This window comes from Heliangelus exortis, chromosome 5 (genome assembly GCF_036169615.1).
Source record: "Heliangelus exortis chromosome 5, bHelExo1.hap1, whole genome shotgun sequence".
Taxonomy (NCBI): Eukaryota; Metazoa; Chordata; class Aves; order Apodiformes; family Trochilidae; genus Heliangelus; species Heliangelus exortis.
Window position 1 is genome coordinate 11,783,142 of NC_092426.1, and position 20,978 is coordinate 11,804,119.

General features: G+C 36.8%; 1 protein-coding gene across 3 annotated transcripts in view; it reads right to left on the reverse strand.

Moving 5' to 3' along the window:
• Positions 1 to 5,506: 5,506 nt before the first annotated feature.
• The window catches only part of WDR25 (WD repeat domain 25), a 56,357-nt gene continuing 40,885 nt past the window's right edge, over positions 5,507 to 20,978 (reverse strand). For all 3 annotated transcript variants that reach the window (XM_071745576.1, XM_071745577.1, XM_071745578.1), the window contains exons 4-7: positions 20,326 to 20,456; positions 9,305 to 9,475; positions 6,708 to 6,848; positions 5,507 to 6,328 (exon numbers count right to left, since the gene is read on the reverse strand). In XM_071745576.1, the coding sequence (XP_071601677.1) occupies positions 6,107 to 6,328; positions 6,708 to 6,848; positions 9,305 to 9,475; positions 20,326 to 20,456 (665 nt within the window). In that variant the 3' untranslated portion in view covers positions 5,507 to 6,106. The remainder of the gene's footprint in view (positions 6,329 to 6,707; positions 6,849 to 9,304; positions 9,476 to 20,325; positions 20,457 to 20,978) is intronic.

A 20,978-nucleotide genomic window follows, 5' to 3' on the forward strand; every position in this document is an offset into this window, starting at 1 on the left:
TTGACAGGAATGGAGGCTCCGCTCAGCTGGCACCTGCTTTCCCAGCTTAATTGACTCCATCCTGCACAGCCCCAGCCTGCTCAACTTTCCCAAAGAGGAAACGGTCCTCTTGGCCAAGGCCATAACAGGTCCTTCAATGGCAGACACTGCTTGTGAAATCTAAAGGTGTTCCCAGAACTAGGTACACCATCTTCTTTTATTCATGTCTCATATTTGCCCTCACTTTCACAGCCAGACCCATTCTTTCCCTGACACAGCCCTGCTTGGGTGTTCACTTCTGTGAACTGCACTAAGCTCTTCCCATCTCCTTCTCATATTCTGTGATTAGCTGCAGCCATTCTCTGCTTTAATCTCCCTTTTCTTATCTTCTCTTCTGCTATTTTCCAAGTAGCAGTGCCACTTATCCTCCAAGCACATTCTCCCTTTTCCTTCTAATCTCCTATTATTCTACAAAGCTTTATAGATTGTGCTTTTTACTGCTGCCACCTTTCCCTCCTGTGCACATCTCTGAAGACAGCCACACACAGACTCAACATAAGTGCTACAGAAAAGCATTGTGTAGTTGAGTCTTGGGATATAGGATTTTAGGGGCTTGGTATTAGTTTTTTATTTGTGATATACAAATGGCACCTGATTTAAAAAGAAAAAAAGAATAATTTGTGTATAAATTCAGATCTGTGCATATGCAGCCTATGGAGAGTAGGCAATAATGCAGGTTTCTTTTTACATTAGAGTGCTCACAAACAGCCGTTTAGTTTCTGAGGAGTTAAAATTTAGGAAAGAACTCAAACTGAAAAGAGCTTGGGATTACTAACACTGAACTCAACAGAGATGTTGCTTCCTCTGTATTCAGAAGGAACCCCATGTTTTTTTTCCTCACCAGTAATACAATCTCCTAAGACTTTTTTTTTAAAAAAGAAATCTCATGTTTTATGTTTGAGAAAAGTAGAGAACTGTAGATGACTATTTGGATATGATTAGGATTTCACTTCATTGCTTTTGCTCAGGTTGAGAGGCCACATATCTGGTCAAGATATTATCTGTCTGAGGTTGAAAAAAAAAAAAAAGCTCCTGTCACATCTACAGTTTACAAATTGCAAATTTCATATTAATGGCATAATGAGCATTTTCATTTTTGTAATAAAAAGAGTGCATTATCTCAGTACTGCATTTCAAGTAACTGTATGTGTTAAAACAAATAGCAGAGATGTGTTAATTAAGCATCCAGACTTCCTGAGGCTAATAAAATTATATTCTGAGGCAATTCTTTGCTTTTTGCTTATAAGAAAGCAGTAAAAATTTGAACACAAGAAAATTGCTTTCTCAAGGCCTGGACCAGGGAAGGTACACTTACTCACAATTTATGTAATAAATTGTTCTTCTAAGGACACACTTTAAACCAATTGTTAGCATAAATCTTATTAAGAATTAGAAACACTCCATGAATGTTTCTCATTAGGTCCTGCTAATGAAAACTGGAGACAAATGGACCTAGATGAAGCTGTCTGGACTGTAACTTAAGGCAACAAACAACCTGGGTGAACTTCAGCCTTCTTCTAAGAGTTCCTGTATTTAGATTGGCTTTAAGAGGCACTTAGCCAAAATGGTGAAAATGCAGACAATTACGTTCAAATGAAGCTTCATAATTTTTGTGCAGTACTTAGGTACTTCCTACCTTCTGTTAGGCTTCCATTTAAGCCTGTGTAAAAGAAGATCCAGGGACTGGGGAAGGGAGGTGAATAAGCATATTGGGCGCTCTCTACTCCCATCTGGGAATCCACCATTCCCATTATAGATTAGGCTGCCCTGTCCCAACCTGGAGCTTTTCTGCACATGTGGCAGAATTCATCAAGATCAGGGCAAGGGCCATCTTGTCTTACTACATTGGAGAGCAAGTGCTGCTAAAATTGCTTTCTTTTTCCTGCATTTTCCTCTTTGAAGTGTGAAAACATCACACACACTCTGCAGAGTGCTGAGCCATGAAGGTGAGCATTTTATCAAAGAAAGGGGAGTGCCAAAGACTCTGAAACTCCTGAATCTACATTTATGTTGGCAAGCAGGAAGGCCCAACAAGAAGAAATTGGTAGAGTTTGTCTCACTTCTGAAAATACAGCACCTAACCTGTATGCATCTGAGGGGTAGGTGATATTCTGAACTACTTCCACTCAAGTCCTGTCAGCTGGGACACACTAATTGTGCATTTGGAGCACATCTTCTCATCAAGTTTCATTTCAAAGGAGTGCAATTTATATGCTCTGTGAACCAAAGCATTCTAAGTGGCAATAACTAGCAGATTTTTTTCTTTTGTTATTATTATTTTTTCCCAAGAAGTGCACTTCTAACAAACTAAAACATTGATGTAGGAGTAGCTACAATAGAAAGGATCTGTAAGACAGTAAAACAGTAATCAAAGGTAGAAAGAGAAGCAGAGAGAAGAGAGGCAAAGGAAGAGGGAGAATGTCCAAAAGTAATAAGCCTCATTAAAACTGGAAAGCAGAAAAAAGCAATAATGGAGTGCAAAGTACTCTGAGACTTCTGCCTACCTTTCTAATGACAGCTGAAATGAAAGCCTTAACATCACCAGTCAGAGCACAGTAAAATGAAATTTATTGAAGATGAACATCGGGTAAGCATATAGAGTGCTTTACATCTAAATGCAGAAGAGAAGGTACTGAAACACAGACAGAAAAACTGAAACGTAAAAGGTGAGGATGTAAGTAGTGGCTAGGAGGAGCTGGGATTAAGTGAACAAGATGAAAATTAGATGAAGAAAGCATAGCAAATCTTTTCAGTTGAATGCAGTCCAAACCCACTTATTGGGATGATGGGAAATTTGGGATCTCGTTATTTTTTTACCTTCCTGTTCTGTTATGCCAGTCTTGTAGCATCACATTTGTCTGTCCCCTAAGGAAAAGCTCATCCCATTGTAATGCCATATCTTATTTTTGTGATTAGGCCTATAGATGAAATACAGTGACTCACCAACAATATTTTAGCCGAGTGAGCACGATTCTAATAACTGTGTGCTAATTAGCAGGTTTCTGAGATAAAGACAGTTGAATAGCTTGCATCCTCTGACAACCCAAATTAATAATGCTCCAGTAGCAAGTAATAAAGTGGTAGAGATTGGCATTATTACTTTTTGGTACAGTACAAAACAGATTAAAATTAATCTGGCTTGTTTATCTACACAGACTAGACCATTTTAAAATGTTGAAGATCTCTGCCTTGGCTTTTATATACAATGCCCTAAAGAGCTCCCTATAAAGCTAGAAGAACTGCTCCTAAAGCAAGATTCAAACATTTCCAGATTACAATTTTATGAATAAAATTAATTAATCAACAATTCACTGCATTCTAAATGCTTCATCTGACTATAATAAACCTTGTTTGTAGCCCAAACAGTATTTGGTAATTGCAGAATGATGAAGTAATGTGATTTTTTTTCTTTTATTAGAGTCCAATGCATAAGATTAAAATGAAGAATTTGTCATTGAATCATAATGAAAACTTAATTGACATCACTATGCTAAAATATTTCCAATTATTAAATTTCAGTCTGTCTTAATCAGTTTTATATTAGAAAGAGATTTTTAACAAGATAATGATGTGAAAATAATTTCATTCCATTATAAAACCTTTGGCTGGATCTCCTAAGTAATTAAAACTCCAGTCATCTTCAAAATCTGACAGGAATTCAATTGCAATTTTAATATTCTTTAAGATTATACAGTATTTTATTATACAGTATTTTATTTTTCTCTGCTTCCTGTAATCAAACTTAAGCTTTTCCCTCCTGCCCCCTATAGAAAGTCTAAAATTTATACTTGCTAGATCATCTCAGGAGGGATAAATGTCACAGAATCATACCTCAGGACATAATTTAAGCAACAACATAGGTAACACAACAAAATGTAGTTACTTTTCTACACAATATAAGCAGTGATTCCCACAGATTGCTCTCTTGGATCCTTCACTCTGTCCCAAGGTGATGAGTACCCTGAGATCTTCAGACACACAGCAATCTTCACACAGGTGGGGGCCTCACCTAATAAGGCATTTCTACCCTGAGCTCACATTTATTTCAGAGGAATTTCTCAACACTGTAGTTAATAAAATACCAGACAGACAGTCCCTTGTGCAGATAACAGGATGCATCGCATGGCTACGCTGCAGCCCATCCTTCATGTAAACACAACCGGGTGCCAGAAGTTTTAAGGTGGCAATAGTACATTCTGAACTCAGATACCTGGAGGGAAGGACACAAAGCCACCCTCTTAGTAAATGCTACGCAGTTGTTATTCAGTCTGCCCAATGATCAGCAACTGCTATTGCTTTCAGCTGAACTCCTTCCTACATTTATGAAGATCCCACAGCCTGAACTGGGAGTAACTCATCGAATCACTCAACTGAGTGTCATTTAAAGGGTCCAGCTGGCTTGTATGCTAGAGAGACAGTCAAGAAAATTGCAAAATTCAGGCTCCTGTCAAAGAGCTAATTGCCTTTCAAGGAAGCAAGAAATTAAGAACAGTCTGGGGTAAAAAGCAGAAAAAAAGTTATCTTTTCTACATTGTATGATTCACTAAAATTTAACGTCCCATGTTGAAACTTATCATAACTGTTGATAATATTATTAAAACCATGCAGCCACAATATTTTGATCCACACTTCCTACAATATAACTGTGGATTCACATTCTTGATACAAGCATATTTCCCATTACAAGCTATAAGGAAAAAAAATCTACAAACCTATGGAGTACATTTTGCTCACTATATTCTGCCATTTGCAAGAGTGTTCTTAATGTTTTTCTCTGAAAGAATATTTTTAACAGCTAGAGTATATGAAAAATGGTTAAAAAACCCTTGTATTTGAGTCAGTAAGAAAAAATCAGAAGAACAAAAGGATGCTACAGGGGAAAATTTGCTATAAATATGACTTCTAGATTCCGTGACAGAGGCGATTACTCAACACAGTTATCCTGTGTGTGTTAAAATACCTTCACCTAATCACACCAAACAGAAGCCAAGCTTATAGCACCCACTGCAAGGCAGTACATATTTATATGTGTTAAGGTTGGGAATACACGTGGTTTATGTGATGCATAGGGGCTTTTTTTCTATGATACAGCTATGTATTCACATATATAGACATATGCACATATAAAATGGATCTTATAATAATTTCTAGAGCCAAGGAATACACGTGCAGTGAATGCAGATTTTAAATGCTTTTACAAGCAATCTATACACATGTGAATACACAGTTATGGCCTAATGAACTCTTTATTTGCTGCAGAATAGCTCAGCTCCTGTCTCGATGTCAAAGAATATCCCCTGCAATGAATAGCACGATGACAATTTCCTGTGTCTGTGTGACATCAAGACGTACATAGACACGTGCTTGCAATAAACTGGGGTAGGATATTGTTTTCACCCCCAAGCATCAATTCTGTGGTAGTCTTGAGTACTAACTTGTCAAGAATAACAGGAGTAACACAGTAAAATTCAGATACCATATACACAAAAAGTTTATTTTTTCATAACAGATATTTACACGTAGTTTTGCTTTCCTTATGTACAGTCATAAATGTAAGTTTAAAACTCAAGTTTAAACATTGGAATTTCAAGAACACAAATTTACTGACTCCAAACAGCTCCAAGTTATCTGGCACACCTTTCCCTGGAACTCTCAGATGGCATTTTACAATAAGCTGACTTGGTAACAGCCACCTGTGTCCAAAAGATGCAGTCCCACCTGCCCTGTGATCTTGCATGTAGAAGCTGTTTTGCCTTGAACTACACTGCTTCCTGTCTAACCCTCAGTGGCCAGGTCAGGGAGCTAAACTAAGGAAAACCTGGTTTAAGAAAGCTTCATTGAAAAGCTACATAAAAAAGAGCAACAATTTTCTTCAAAGAAGGCTGAGGCTAGTTGAGCACCAAAGGACTGACAAAAAAGGGTTGGAAATCTGTCACCAGGGTTGAGGCAGAGTAAGACCACTGCTTTGCTCAGCAGCTGACCCCAAGACCACCATAATGGCATTATGAAAGCAGACACTTGGAGGTCATCGAAGAAAAGACAAGTCTGACTAAAAGGAGACATCCTGTTATTGCCAGATCTTGATTTCTCCAGCCCAACTACATGTTGCAAGGAGTGATGGCAAGACTGGGTGAAATATTGCACTCACACAAGCTTCTTTATGGGCAGACAAAGTGCGAATAATTCTAGCAGTATGATAGTTGTAGAAAAATACTTTGCCATCTGAACTTCCTGTCACCAAAAGTGTTCCATCTGGAGAAAATTCACAGCCCACTGCAAATCCTTCCACCTGTGAAAATCAATAACAGTGTAATTCCAGATGCTGATTAGAAAAGTTCATTGTAATATACTGAAAATTATTATAATACCAAAAACACCTTATCTTTAGATAAATATGCACTGAGGGCTTCTTCATGTGTTTATTAAGACATAGCTATACCACAAACATTTAATCAAGCAACTAAGCATTCATAAGCTCTTCTAATAATCATTTTCTTCAGAGCATATGTGATTCAAAATAGAATGGCACATAGGAAAGCAAATGAAGCCAATTAATATCTATCATGGATTTATAATCAAATACTATTAGCAGACATATTAAAAAGCATAGGTACTTTACTATCTATCTTCCTTCTAGACTTGGATACTAAGCTCCCAGTGAAGGATACCTTATGTCCTTCGTATCTTTTCTTTTTGTTGATTCGGTAAGGTCGCTGGGCAGAAAACAAAGCCAGGTAGTTCCCATTTGTTTGAGCAACAAACATGGGCTCTTTTGGGTGCAGAGTCAGACTTGGGCAAGTATAACGCTCCTGCAAATAATTTTAAGGAAAGTTTTGTTGCATGAAACAAAAGATTTGTTCAAATGAATCAGGTTATATTTTGACATATTTAAAAGACCATAAGAGGCAAAGTATACATGAGTCATCTCCCCAGCATACATTATGTAAAGATACCGAACTCATTCCAACCCACAGAAAGTCTTACACCAAGACAAATATCAAATCAAATCTCTACTCCCATTTCCTAGCTACTGACCAAAATCCCATCTCCCTCTAAACCATAATTATGCTGCAGAACAGCTGCAGAAAGGTAGCTCTGATCTGATGGTACTCAGTCATCCTCTTCTTGCTCAAAGAAAACTGAAGTTCGAATATGAAAGTGAACCCTATTCTCCTCTATCTCTTCCTCCACAGCCATATTTTGACTTCCATGCTACTTTGTACAGTTCTCAAATCCTTTCAGTCCTGGCCACACTGACAGTAATAGAAATCACCCCATTTGAACAGACACCTTCCAACACCCACTTTTTCTTTTTTTTTCCTTTTTTTTCTTTTTTTTTTTTTCCCTTTTTTTTTTCTCTTTTTTTTTTTTTTTTTTCCTTTTTTTTCTTTTTTAAAAGGGGAGAGGGAATCACTATTAGCCTATAAGTCAGAAGTTCCTTGTGACAATGATTTGCCTTGTAGACTGCTTCTGGCTGTTTATAGAAATATCTGCAAAAATTAATAACATTTGGCATTAGTCTAGTGTTTCTATTAAAGACTGAACTAACATAACTTTTAAAAATTTGCATGGGGATTGCATCAGAAATCAACTGCTCTCACAAGGCTTCTACCAGGTCCCAACTTCTTGCAGCTTCAGCCTGGACTAAGTCTGGAATTTTGATGCCACTTACACATCAAAAGAGCTTTGGCTCTAGGAAGCATCTGCATGTGAAGGACACCAGGCTAACAGGGATAACTGGACACCACAGGCTACGTGGTAGAGTAGGAAGAGCATCAGACTGGTTTTTTATGTGTTTTGGAAGAGATGAAATCCTGAAGAAGCTCTGGGTATTGTATGGCATTGGGCACAGACACAAAAACTGGTTTTAGGCTGTGTGCCTGGTTAGGAGTATGCTCAGTGGCAGAGCATTGCTGCGGGGAGGATCTAACTGTACCTAACTGTAAGGGATCAGAAAGCACAACACAATCTGCTGGAGCACTGTGATGAATATACTTTAGTAATGGGTTATTTTATAGCTCTTAATTATTAATTAGCTAATGCAGACAAGCAATAGATAGAGTCCTGTTGGGATCTAATCTATTTGAAGAGTTTGAGTTCCCTCCCACCTTGAAGGGTTCAGAGATGAAATTCAGAAAAGTGAAGCACAGTTTCCAAAATCATCATGACAGTTTTGCTTACTCACAGTGCAGAAGACAGAAAAAGCTGTCCATTTTATGCTGTCCATTTTATGCTGCAGTTCCAAGGAGGTAGGCTATGGTTTACTTTGTTTTTATGACAGGCGATAAGGAGAAAAAAGTAGTTTGTTTGTTTATTTTTACTGCTTGATACTGAACCTGATTGTGTGATTTACTTTATATACCTGATTGGTCTGTATTATATATATATATATATATGAAATATATATTATATATATATATATATATAAACTTTTTTTTTCCCTTATTGCCCATCCAAGAGCTTGATATGTCCAATATTGGACAAAGACATAACTGTTGAAAATTAAACATGAATGATCATCATGATCAACTACATGTCCTTATTGTCAGAAGAGAACTGTTCATTTCAGCTGAAAAGCATCTCTTTACAATCCAATCATATTCTATCACATTACATAGGATATTAGACTTAGGTTTTCAAAAAAGACCCAGGGAACTGGAATTACCTATTAACTTCCTTGGCAATCTCCTTTGAAGCTGTCAGCATTTCCAGACAATTTAGTACATTAAATACACTGCCTGGATACTACTGGGAGAAATACTGCTAAAAGTATCAGTATTACTGATAAAAGTAAATTTTGCTTCTGTGATTATGCTGTACAAGATATCTACATGAATATATTAGGTTGCTATTACTATGTGAATATTAAACTCAAATTGTCAATAGCCCTCATTGCAGCAAATTAAAAATGTATAGTTTTGCTGCCCTAGGAGAAGCATGGTAAAAGAAATGTGGCACTATAGCAGCTACTGCCATGCACCATTGGTAAGCTAGAATGACACAGCAGTGGCCTTGCCTAAATATAGCTTAGATGTGAATATGCACTGAAATTAAATACTTTTAACACAAGGAGACCTATCAGTCTTCAGGCTCACTTTTAAGAATGAGTAAGTGCTTTTAAAACACAAAGAAAGCCTGCAACTTACATTTAGAGCATTCTGTACATCACCAAATGATCTTACAGAAAATCAAAAGCTTTTTTTACAATATTGACAAGCATGAAATACTAAAATGTGACCCAGAGAATGTTAGTTGTTAATCTTACATGAAAAATTTGATTGGAGATTTTTGCAGCACTTTGGAAGTCCCATGCAATAATGGTACGATCAGCGGAGTCCCGGCTTACTGCATCTGTGCTTGTAAGAAATTCTCTTCCTTCAGGGAGAAAGAGTATATCCAATGTCTGTTGCACTGCAGCTTTGTACACTCTTAACACCTAGTGGACAAAAAAGTTTGTTATTTTTTGACAGATTAGAATAACACAATAATCTATGTTTTCTCTCTGATTGTATTAATAACTATCACCAACAAATTATATATTATTTTAAAGTATGAAAATGTAATGGATTTTTAAATGTTGCAGTACTAGTCTATTAAGTAGCTTGTTAATATATGTAAAGAGTTCCACAAACAGAAAAATTATGTGAGATAAAAAAGTGCATCAGTTCATGCAATGTATATATATATTTCTACATCCATAAGATTCTGGTAAAACTTCCCAAGGAACTGGAGTTAGCTCTGAAAAGCTTCAAACACAATGTTTTGGAACTCAGTCTACACAAACTCCCTTCCATTTTATGAGCTCAAAGCACTCTTGAGGATCAGTCTGAAGTTCTCTCCTTCCAGGAAACTTCAGAAGTGTAAGTTTTTGGGTTTTATTTCTCAAAATCTTCAGCTAGTTACAGAATCAGGGAAAGGAAAGCAATCAGGTTAACAGGGATTCGGGACTTAAAGGAATGAAAAGGACATGACAGGAAGTTAATATTCTTGTTGGTTATCCCTGATTTAATTACAAATCACTGCTTATGACTGGGGATGAATAAACTTGATGATTCAAGGCTCTCCCAGTCCCATACTGCTGTGTGTCACTGCTTAATTATGAGTGGTGAGTCCCTGGTGTCAGGGCCATAGGACAAGGGAGCAAACCATGCACACTTAGTCAGAAATTGCCTAGGAGGACAGCACGGATGGAGAAAAGTGCCCCATTCATTGATTTGATAACCTCTTCCAATAAAAGAAACTAAACCAGTTTGCTCTTCTAAAGTGCTGTGCTGCCAGAGAGGAGGGGATGGAGGTGGCCAGACTGCTGATATCAAACAGTTCAGTGGCTTAGCTACTCAGCCAGGATCCTGCCTTTGTCTACAGGGATTCAATCCCACACCTCCCACCTCATCTGCCTACAGACTGTCCTGGCAAGAGGCAGTGTCTGCTGCTTCTGCTGAGGCTTTTCTTAACCCTGATGTATGAAAATACAGGGCATCAGGTAAAGAATCATTCAAAGTATGTAGAGTAAATAAGGTGTCTCAGCCTCTAGTTCCCATCATGTAATTAATCTATATGAACAATCTCTAAAGAAGTTTCCAAGGTAGAAGGAAACACCAAAGTTTCCCAATTTTCTTCACAAATCAAAACCACTGGAATTCCCAGATCTAGATTCTCTTTCAGGTCTTATTCAGAAGTGGGCTGGATCCATGCAGAAACGGGTCTCTGCCACAGGATTCTGAATATTTTAACACCCTGTGTGTTGGATCTTAAAAAGTAAGAAATTGTGAACTCTTCTAAGGAATATATGAATGATTTGAATTTCCTTTCTTTCCACTTTTCTGCTTTAAATTCTGCATCGATGTTGCCTACTTTGAATTTTGCAAACCACTACCTTTGCTTTCTTTTTCTCTGATTTGCCTCCTGTGAAGAGAAACTTCAAGGAAAGTGGCCAGATCAAAGCAATCTCTGAATATGGTGATCCTTAAAACTAGGACACTGCAAGACTCCTCTTTTTTAATATCTAAATCTCTCTCTCCAAGATAGCTAAAACAGCAGCCTGCACTTCCAACATAGTGTTCAGAGGTCAGTCCTTCTTCTAACTTCACTAGAAAAACCAACAGAGCAAAGAGAGTGCTTTAAGTGTTATACTGAAGAAGTTCCCAGCTTTGTGAGGCATTTTGGTCCCCACCCCATACCTCTAACACAGCAGGTGACTGCTGACTTCAGGGCCCAGATCTTTCACAGATACTGTAAGCACATACATTTCTCAAAAATAATTTTCAGGTGCCACACTGGAATGTCCTGGATTATATTTCTGTTTTATACTTTAACGAAAAAAAAGTAAAATCCTTTCAAATATTACACACAACGTGAGAATATTTTGATTTCTTGCCTCAAGCTCAAAAATCTACAGCTGTCTGGAAATGGTGAGAACCAGCTGATCCTGCTCTAGGGTAGAGGTATACTGGATGATCTCCTGGACTCTCTTCCAGCTCTGCTTCCTGTGATCTTGGCATGTAGAAGGATGGCAGGAGAAGCTGCACCAAGTGCTTTTCTCAAGCTCTGTGAAATGTACAGTTCAGAAAAGTGAGGCCTGTGTTCAATGAAGAACATTGGTCATGGAAGCATTCTACACACTCTCTAATAACATCAATGAGAGGTAAACCCACACACTCAAAAAACCTGGCACTCTTTTCATTAATCTGCCTGCATTTTTAAGATACTGAATATACAACTCTGTTACTTGCTCTCATCAGATTTTTCAGCCTAGGAATCTGTGTAATATACAAAGCAATTAAACTTTATAAAGACAAAAGTATGAGAGGAAGGGACACAAAAGGCTCTCCTGTCCCAACAACCTACAGGAGGCAGCTACATAGCAGCAGACACCTTCAAGCGCCAAGCCACAAGTCCCAACCAGAAGGTCAGGAATCTCAGAGAACAGAGAAGCACAAACATGTAGTAACAGTGAAAGAGAGGCAGAAACAAAGACCAGTTACTGCAGGAAACTAAGAACCATATGGAGCAATAAAAGTTAAGAAATTCCCAAATGGTGATTCAAGGTTGTGACTCTTTAATATTTCCTTATTTTAAAGATGAAACAAACTCAGACATACTAAGCTTCTAAAAAAAATCTTGTGAAATGTATGTAGATATATCTCCATACACACATTGTGTCCATTGTTTAGGTTTGAGGTATATTTTTTAACATATTTTGGAGCAACACACACCCCTCAGGATGGAAAAAGAAGAGATTGTGAAGTTGGTAACAGGAAAATACTTTTAAACTTTGCTGAAATCCTGCTGGGCTCCTGCATAAACTGCCACTATCAATTTAAACATTTTCACTGCTCATCATTAAATATATTTGCTTTTCTGTTATTCAGGAGGATACACAACCAAATTAACTTTGTATCTTAGTTCTACAACAGGAAGCTGTCGATAAAAATTGTTATGAAAGACCTTTTTTCCATATGTTTGATGCCCATTTCAGAAAAACTATGCTGATTAATCTTCAAACCACAATAAGAACAACAAATGAATACTTTGAATTGCAGCTGGAAATTTGATATACATAGTATTTTAGTTCCCCCATAAAAATAGCTTTCAAAAATAACTAATTGCAACAACCCTGCTCAGAAAAATATTCATAATTAAACCTGCTTTGTTCCACCTTAGCCTATCAATTCCTGACATACCTGAGGAGCTTGCTTTGGGAAAGCAACAGTTTTCCTACCCTGCTGGTTTTAGTTGGTTAATAACTGCTTGGGCTCTTTTTCTATTTGCGGATTTATCACCCATAAGCATTGGAAAGCCACAGTCCACTTCTTCAATCTAAGCATTTCCTGGACATAAAAAGAATCATTTCAAGGGAAGTGTAATAGTTTCTGGTGTCAACACAATCCAACACAATAATAAAGCTTCTTCACTAAGGCATGAGTTTATGGCTGCAGGCATTCGACAAGAAAGGTAATTTAAGCAAATTAAATCAGTTTCAAACAGATTCTTATGGTTCTGGTGATTTGAAAAGCATGCTGTGATGCTGAATTCAAGGTATGTATTTCAGATAAGTGTTCTATAATACTTCACTGCCTAAAGCACATGCAATGCCTGCTATTGTGTTCGTCGGGAAAGCTCAAAGCCTTCACACAGTCAATTCATAAGCAGCTGCTGCTCACCCAAGATCTGTGCTGGTGACCTGTAACCTATGTTCACTGCACCCTCCTAAAGTCCCCTCCAGCTTTATGCACGTGATGAGAAAGAAATCACTTTTATAGTCGTTGCCCTGAGCATTAGGAGATAAGGTCTCAAGACAAATCTAATAGGATTATTGACAATCTGGATGGTCATGAAAAAAACCCTTGGTCAGTCAGGGCCATTATTTCCAGACTGTAAAATGGTCTGTTCTTTCTTCCATTTGTTCTCCTACCTTTCTGAGAGCTTTGGCATGAAACTGATTCTCCCTGCTGGCAGGTTGGGTAATTAATGTACTGGGGTCCGATTTAAGTTTCCTCTTTGAAACACTGCTACGCCTATACTAGTAATAAAAAGTACATTTCAACTTAAAAGACAGCTTATTTTGCACAAAATAGGAGCATTTTTATCTCCTATTGCTATCTACTAGCTATTTCTTTTGATCTGTTCTATAGGGTAAGGTGTTGAGGCAGATGGCTATTTGCTTTTTAGCTATACATTCACAATAATACCACAACCATATGATAAAGCTTATGTCTCTATCTCCATTTGAAAAGTAAAATGACAGTTTCAATCAAAACATATGACAATATCATAGACAGGAAGATCAAGCAGGCTACAGTTTTATGTTCTTTGAAGTATTTTAATTTGACTGGTGTATTTCTCCTTACGTTATTGAAAAAACTTATTTTGCTTTTCTATTTAAGTTTTTTTCCTGCTTGTAACTGCTCTGTTTTCAGACACAGCTCAAGATTATGGAGGGTTTCTGAGAATAAACTAAAAGGAAAGGGAGACAGATTAAAATGAGTAAGTGGTTGAGCTTAATCTGGTTTTAACCTATTAGACTTTAGGTGTGAATGATATACACTGTTTTTCAGACTGCTTGAAAAGGCACATAAATTTTGTGATGGAGAGCACCAACAATGTGCTAGAAGAAAAAAAAATTTTTCCCATCGGATTTTTTGTTTAAAATTATCTTCCCATCTCAAATAGGCTCAGAAGTGAAATCTTACATAAGCAAAAAGTAAGACACAGAGTGGCTTTTCTTATGAGGAGCAATAATCAAGAACTTTTCAGTACAGGAATGATACTACCAAGGGGAATTTGAAGGAATTGGAAATTAAATCTGAGCACCATTAAGAATGTAAATGGTTTCTTCCATTATAGGAATTTAGGTTCCAGACTACCAGAAAGCAGCTTCAAAACAGAGACACAAGGCCTTCTGAAGCTGATGAATTCTTTACTATGGGATGTTGCACATATAAAAAATAAAATAAAATAAAAATCAAGAATAACCAGTTCCCCAGTGTAAAAACTCAAAGACATCCATGAAAGACAGAGACACTACCTGTGGTGCAGTAAGTCCTCAGAATTTAAGTTGGAAAGGCCCCTGGGTAAGCACTGCTGGGAATTCTGATGAAGTGTGCTGTGCTTTCATGTTCATTTTTTTAAACACATACTGGCTGCTGCTGGGGGTGTAAACTTTGTCTGGAAATGGGCTGATATTGGAACCACTGTTCACCACCAGCTTGTCACTCGAATGCTCACACTCCAGAAGGAGGCATGTTCTGCTCCTGGCTCATTTCAGTCTCTACAGAAGCAGCAGCTCCCAGAGAGATTGTATGCACAGACAGGTCTACAATTCTCATCTCCGATATTTCCACATGAAGTTTCAAAATAAACACAGCAGTGCTGCTCACATATGTGCTACAGCCACATAAAATGTGGATTTATGGATGTTACCATTGAAAAATAAATGCCATTACACAAATGCCAATGTAATCTCAGCATATTTCTTTGGACTTTCTGTCCATAGATTCAGTAAGGATTTCTCTGACTGCAAGAAGAAGAGCTTTAGTTTTCTAAAGCACTGAATAAATCATCTGATTTTAATTACATTGTTCTTCCTAATACCAGCAGTACATGACAATGTATTGGCTGTTTCTATAGAAACCAAAGTGCAAGTAGCTCCACCAATTTCTACAGTCTTTTTTCATATTTATATGCTATCCAGAGACAAACTCATTAGATCTCCTAAAAACATGCTACTTAAAATGACTGCACCTCATCTGAAAGAAATTGCAATAGAATGTTTCCAAGGAAACAAATGCACTGTACTTGCACTCTAAATTTATGGGGTTTTTTAACTGTGCTTTAATGACTTAGGCTTATTTCTTTATAAAATCAAGTATGGAGAAATAGCTCAAGAACGTATAGAGCATCTCTACCTTTATTTTTTTAAGCATAAAGCTATAGATGATGGTTTCGATTTTGTAGCTAAACAATGTTTCATCCAGAGTAATAATCAAAGATGGGGGGAAAACCCACCATTGTTAATCTGCTTTGGCCTCTGTAATAATAAAAATTTTGCAATGTATTTGTAGCCTCATTTTAAAAGCTAAAAATAACTGCTTCCACCATTTTTCTAGGCAATTTGTTCTACAGCTTACAAAATTTCAATTTAAAAAATGGGAATTTTGTGTAAATATTCAACCCTAAGTTTTCAATAAATTTATCTACCAGTCTAACCGACTGACTTTGTATTCATAATTTTTGAAAACTTACTTATGTCCTGAAAAAATTTTATTATTAATTCCAAAAGGCTGGATCTTTGTATTCATTTGTACTCTTCCAATTTCTAATAAGTCATGGTTTTGTTTCCTGCATGATATTCTCTTCCTTTTTTTTAATTGATTGTGCTAGCATGATATTTTTTGTAAGCAACATTTTTCAAAAATAAATTCTGAAGCTGTTCCTAAAGCAATTCACTAAATGCCTCCTCATTATTTTCCTTCTTTGCAATCTTCCATTTATCTATTTTTCTCTTGTACTTAGGTTAGTGCATGCCTTCTCCAGCTTCTCTAATTGCTCTATCAAAGTATAAAATCATAGAATGCCATCTACTAAGCTTCACAGATCAAACTTCTTCTAATTTCATTTATTCTTATACCTGTAATTAATTTTTTCTTAAAAGTCTGTTCTGTGGGTGTGTCAGTTAAACTACTGAGTCTCCACTACTTGATGCCCTCTTCCTCCTTGTTTAACATAAGCCATGGATTTGTATTTATGAAGGTCTCAGAGCTTCAAATATTGCTTAAAGATCAGAGCCATGGCCCTGTGGCCTTCCACTTATTCCCTCTCCAGATTACTGCATGGCACTTGGGCAGAACTTGCTGTTCAGAGAGCTGCAGCACACAGCTTGTGCCAAACCTCCAGCGTGCCTCAGTGGTTTGTGAGACAGAGCTCGTGAACATCAACAGGCAAAAGATCCAAACCAGAATACATCCAACAGCTGAATAAATTATTCCTCTATTTTTAACAGAGTTAAAAAAAATGTTAGTGACATCCCTGCCTTTTCAGTTTTCTGCATGCACATGATAAAGAAACAGTTCCTAAATGCTTACAAAATATTAAGAATTGCATCAATCAAAACAGAATGTAAATAAATGGAAAATATGCAAACCACAGAAATAATCATATGGATACATTTAGAAAATTTAAATTAATACATTCAGGTGCAAGTTCTTGAGTGCTGTATGTCCTCTCAGCAGAGCTAATAGCATCCCTGCTTTACACTATGTAAACCTGGATGACATGTGTAAATAAATCTTAATTTGGTTTGGCAATTCACTCCTGATATAAAGGACTTCAGCTCCTTTACAAGTATTATCAGTGCAAGACAGTTACAGTCGTAGTCTCATTCTGTTATTACAAATACATAGGCTTAGAAGCTCAAATTAAAAGGAAAAAATTTAGTCCTAGTTATAATTAATTTCTTTTGTGAACACAATAAAGTCCTTATTGCTGAGCTTAAAGGATACATGTCCCAGCCCTTTGTTCTCTTTGGTATTTCAAGGAATATTAAAATTTAAGGTAAAATAAATGACAGGAAGATATATTGGTTTGTGTCTGAAAAACTAATACAGATCATTCAAAATAGAGAGTGACTGTGTAGTTTAACTGACTTGTGCTGAACATCTAAAGAAATTATTCCACAGTTCAGAGAAAGGAAATTCTTCTAAAATACATAACTATTTTAAGGTCTCAATATTATTGCACAATTCGCTTTAAAGGACTTTTTACAGGATTTTTCTAAGTTCAGCTCCAAGATCCAAAGATCCCATGGGGGCTGTTCAATATGATGCTCTCTCCTTGGCTGACATGGTAGAAACTTTTTTTTAAAATGTAGCAGCTTGCTTCTAAGTTTCCTGGTCTTTTCAAAAGTCTCTATAAACACTGTCCAAATGTTTCATAAATGCAACCAATCTGTTAGAGAGCAATATAATATCTCCAGAATAATCCCTTTGCTGAAGAGACAAAACCAGGTTTAACACAAATAGAAGTAAATACCACCATAATAAAACTCTACATGCTATTCAGCTGCATTTTTTATTCCTTTTTTTTTTTTTTTCCAGGATTTGATTACTTGCCACTGCAGTTTATTGTGATGCCTGTATACTCTACATTTCACTAAGCCATTAACAAGCTTTTCCATACATTCATGTCTCTGAAATACATTGCTCATCTTGAACATTTTAAGTCCGGTATTGTGCTTTCATTCTCTATCTTGCTCAATACCCAATGCTACATCTGAAATTATTTTCCCTATTTGTTCAGCAGAACCAGGATTGCAATAAATGTCTTTCAGACTTTTTTTTTTTTACATCAGCCTTTCTGATTAATAGCCTACTGTACATTTCTCATTATTTTAGTATCTGAAAGTTGCCCCAAACCTATCTTCATACATTTTCTCTGGGACTGGAAATCAATTTTTTTTATACCACATTCAATAAATGAATAAATATTAGTAATTTATGTTCATAAACTTACGATCCTTTTAAAAATTAGTTGCCCATCAAAATTAAAGTGAGATTTCAGAAGTAATAATCTGGAAAAATAGCACTATCAGCTTTTCTACATAATTTTCCATCAACAGAAAGCACCAAAGTGGCACACTGGCATAAAGCAGCCCATTTCAACCACGACATATGTATGTGTAAGTGGATAATATTTTGGTTATTAGTCCTTATCTCTATCTCTGATGCTTAATGCTTTGTTTTGATTTTCCACCAAAAATTCCCTCATTTCCTGATACACAATTATATAGTTAAATTTAAGATGTGCAAATAGATAGCCTGTTAAAACAGAGGACAACATCCTAAAGGATGACCTCTGAAACTGAATTACCAGTGGATGCTGAAATTGCCTTTCCAATGTGCAATGAGTAACAAGATTCAAGCTCTTAATTTAGGGTGCTCACTCTATTGACAAAATATGCTGCAAAGCTTGGAAAGGCTACCGGGAGTATGGCGATGGGAACAAAAAGAATCATTAGTTCACCCACACATTGTTCCAAGCTGAATGGCAGGGTAACTCACTTGAAAGAAAAAGCAAAACAGGAAAACCTTGTAAAGAATTAGGATTAAACCACTTGAAAGATATTTAGGTTGCTGCATCCAAAACTGAAATGAAGTGGCAAGAGGCCACAGACCTCAATTGCATTCATGAGCAAATGCCACTTGTAAGAACTGGATACATTTAAAAATATTGGCCAGGGCATTTTATAAAACCACAAATATGGCCAAAACTGTGTAAGATGGAAATGAAGCATCCTGGTTTTATCTTGTGAATAAAAATTACAAGATGAGCTGAAACCCAGAATACCTGAAGAATCCACTGAAAATCCCCAAACTGAAAGCAGCCATGGGATACTGATACTGATGATTCAGGCCTAACCAATATTCTGTTCTGTGGCTGAGAATTTGTGATGTAACTAAATTATTTTGCAGTAATGATGCACAGGTGATATTCACCTTTCTGCAAAAAGAAGCCATGAGCAACTGTCTCAGAATACTCTATGCCAGTGCAAGGCAGGGAGAGGGAAGACCTACCATAGAAAATCTCAGAACTTTTTTAAAAGTTACATAGGTGTTCTTCCTCATAAGTATTTATAATTTTGGGAATCTAAAACTAGAATAATATTCCATCATATAAGTGTGCTTTGAATATCTCTTCATATTCTCATCAAAGAAAAATAGCCATCATACAAGCATGATGGATAGAATAAAACCCATCAGACCTCTTACAAAGAGTGTGACTCTGAACTTCATAAATTGATTTTCAGAGTAGTCTCAGACTTTACAGTCTTGATATGTACTTATGAATGTTTTTAAGAACTTACTCATGTGATGGAAGCCTTTGATATAGATTCTACACAATCAAAATATTTTCTCAGGCATCAGTGACAAACCAAAGGAACAACTGCAGAACAGGGATTGGATTTTTAATTGTACGGTAATACTATGTTTCCTTAATAGAGCAAATTCTGTAACTATTTCAAAGCTCTCAAGCTAGAGCCCTCATACCTGAAATGCTTCTGCCTACATGTCTCACATTAGTACTAATTTTTAGTACACCAAATCACAGACAGAGTATGGATAAGCAATCATTTTTTTCAGATCCCTTCTGTCACCCTCCAGAGCAAACAGATGACAAATTTCGATGATTGGGATCCACCCACGTAGAAATTCAAAGGCAAAGAAAGAACTACTGATTTTACAGTCACTGCTGCCCTCTGACCTGTTCCAAGCACAAGGATGTCAGCTTGCCTTGCACTTCCACTGGTGGAAGTACAGCTCTGGTCTTTCCTGAGCTCTTAATGGCAGCTGGGAGGATGCTACTCTGTGTAGTTCAGAAAAAAGTAAAGGCAGAGGCTATCCATGCCTCTCTGTGGCCTTTCAGGAATGTAAAAATTACTCCAGGCTTCTATACAAAAGGTGTAGGCACACACATCCTGACCACACATAACAGCTAAAAGAACAAGCCAAATGTTCTGCTTCCCAGTACACAGAAGCCTTTTCACAGTCTTGGAGCTACTGGCTTTATTAAATTCAACTATATGTCACTCATATTTATATAAAACAAAAAAATTGGGGGGGGTTGTGTAGAGTGTTCCTTTTTGTGCTTCAAAAACATTACTGATCAATGACAAATGCAAAATACTTCAGAATAACACTATACTGAAAGACCAGTATGTCTAACAGCTTAGTTATACTCAGCACATCCAACCTAGTAAACATCCTAAAAGAGAAAAAACAATTCCATTACCTTAGAAGTCCTTATGTCCCAAGCTTTAACTTCTGGGCTGAATCCTCCACAAATGAAAATATTTGACTCTGTAGGGTGGAACTTCAGTGTGCTGATCCTAAATTCATTTTTGCTGCTAAATATCTGCTTCCCTAAAATAAATTGAAAAGCTAAGATTAAAATTGGTGCAGAAAATAAAATATATCATTAATTTCAACTTTGTTTCAAAAATACCAAGGTTGTGAAAGGTGAGTATGTTTATATTACCACATTTCAAGTTATTCTGATTTACTGAAAATACGTGAGTGAACCTTCATAATTTCCTCCACTCTCCTGATTAGGGGCCTTTGAACCCCTGACTGCTTCCTACTGAGGGAGATGACAAGTGTTTCCACAAAAAAAGGAGAGGAGCTCCACCAAGGTCCCAGTTCAGATGACACGCAGGATTAAATCTACAAATCTAATGGTTGAGTGTTTCCCCACACAGAAGGCACAGTCTTTCCTTCAGTAGGATAAAAATAACTTTCATATGCAATGCCATGTCCCAAACTATATACTACAACCCTTGAGTTGTTCACATATCTTTCTGTGAAGGTAGGAATGAAATTTCATCTTGAAAGTCAGAAATAATTTGCATACCATCATATGAAGGCAACAGCTGTTCCCATGGATAC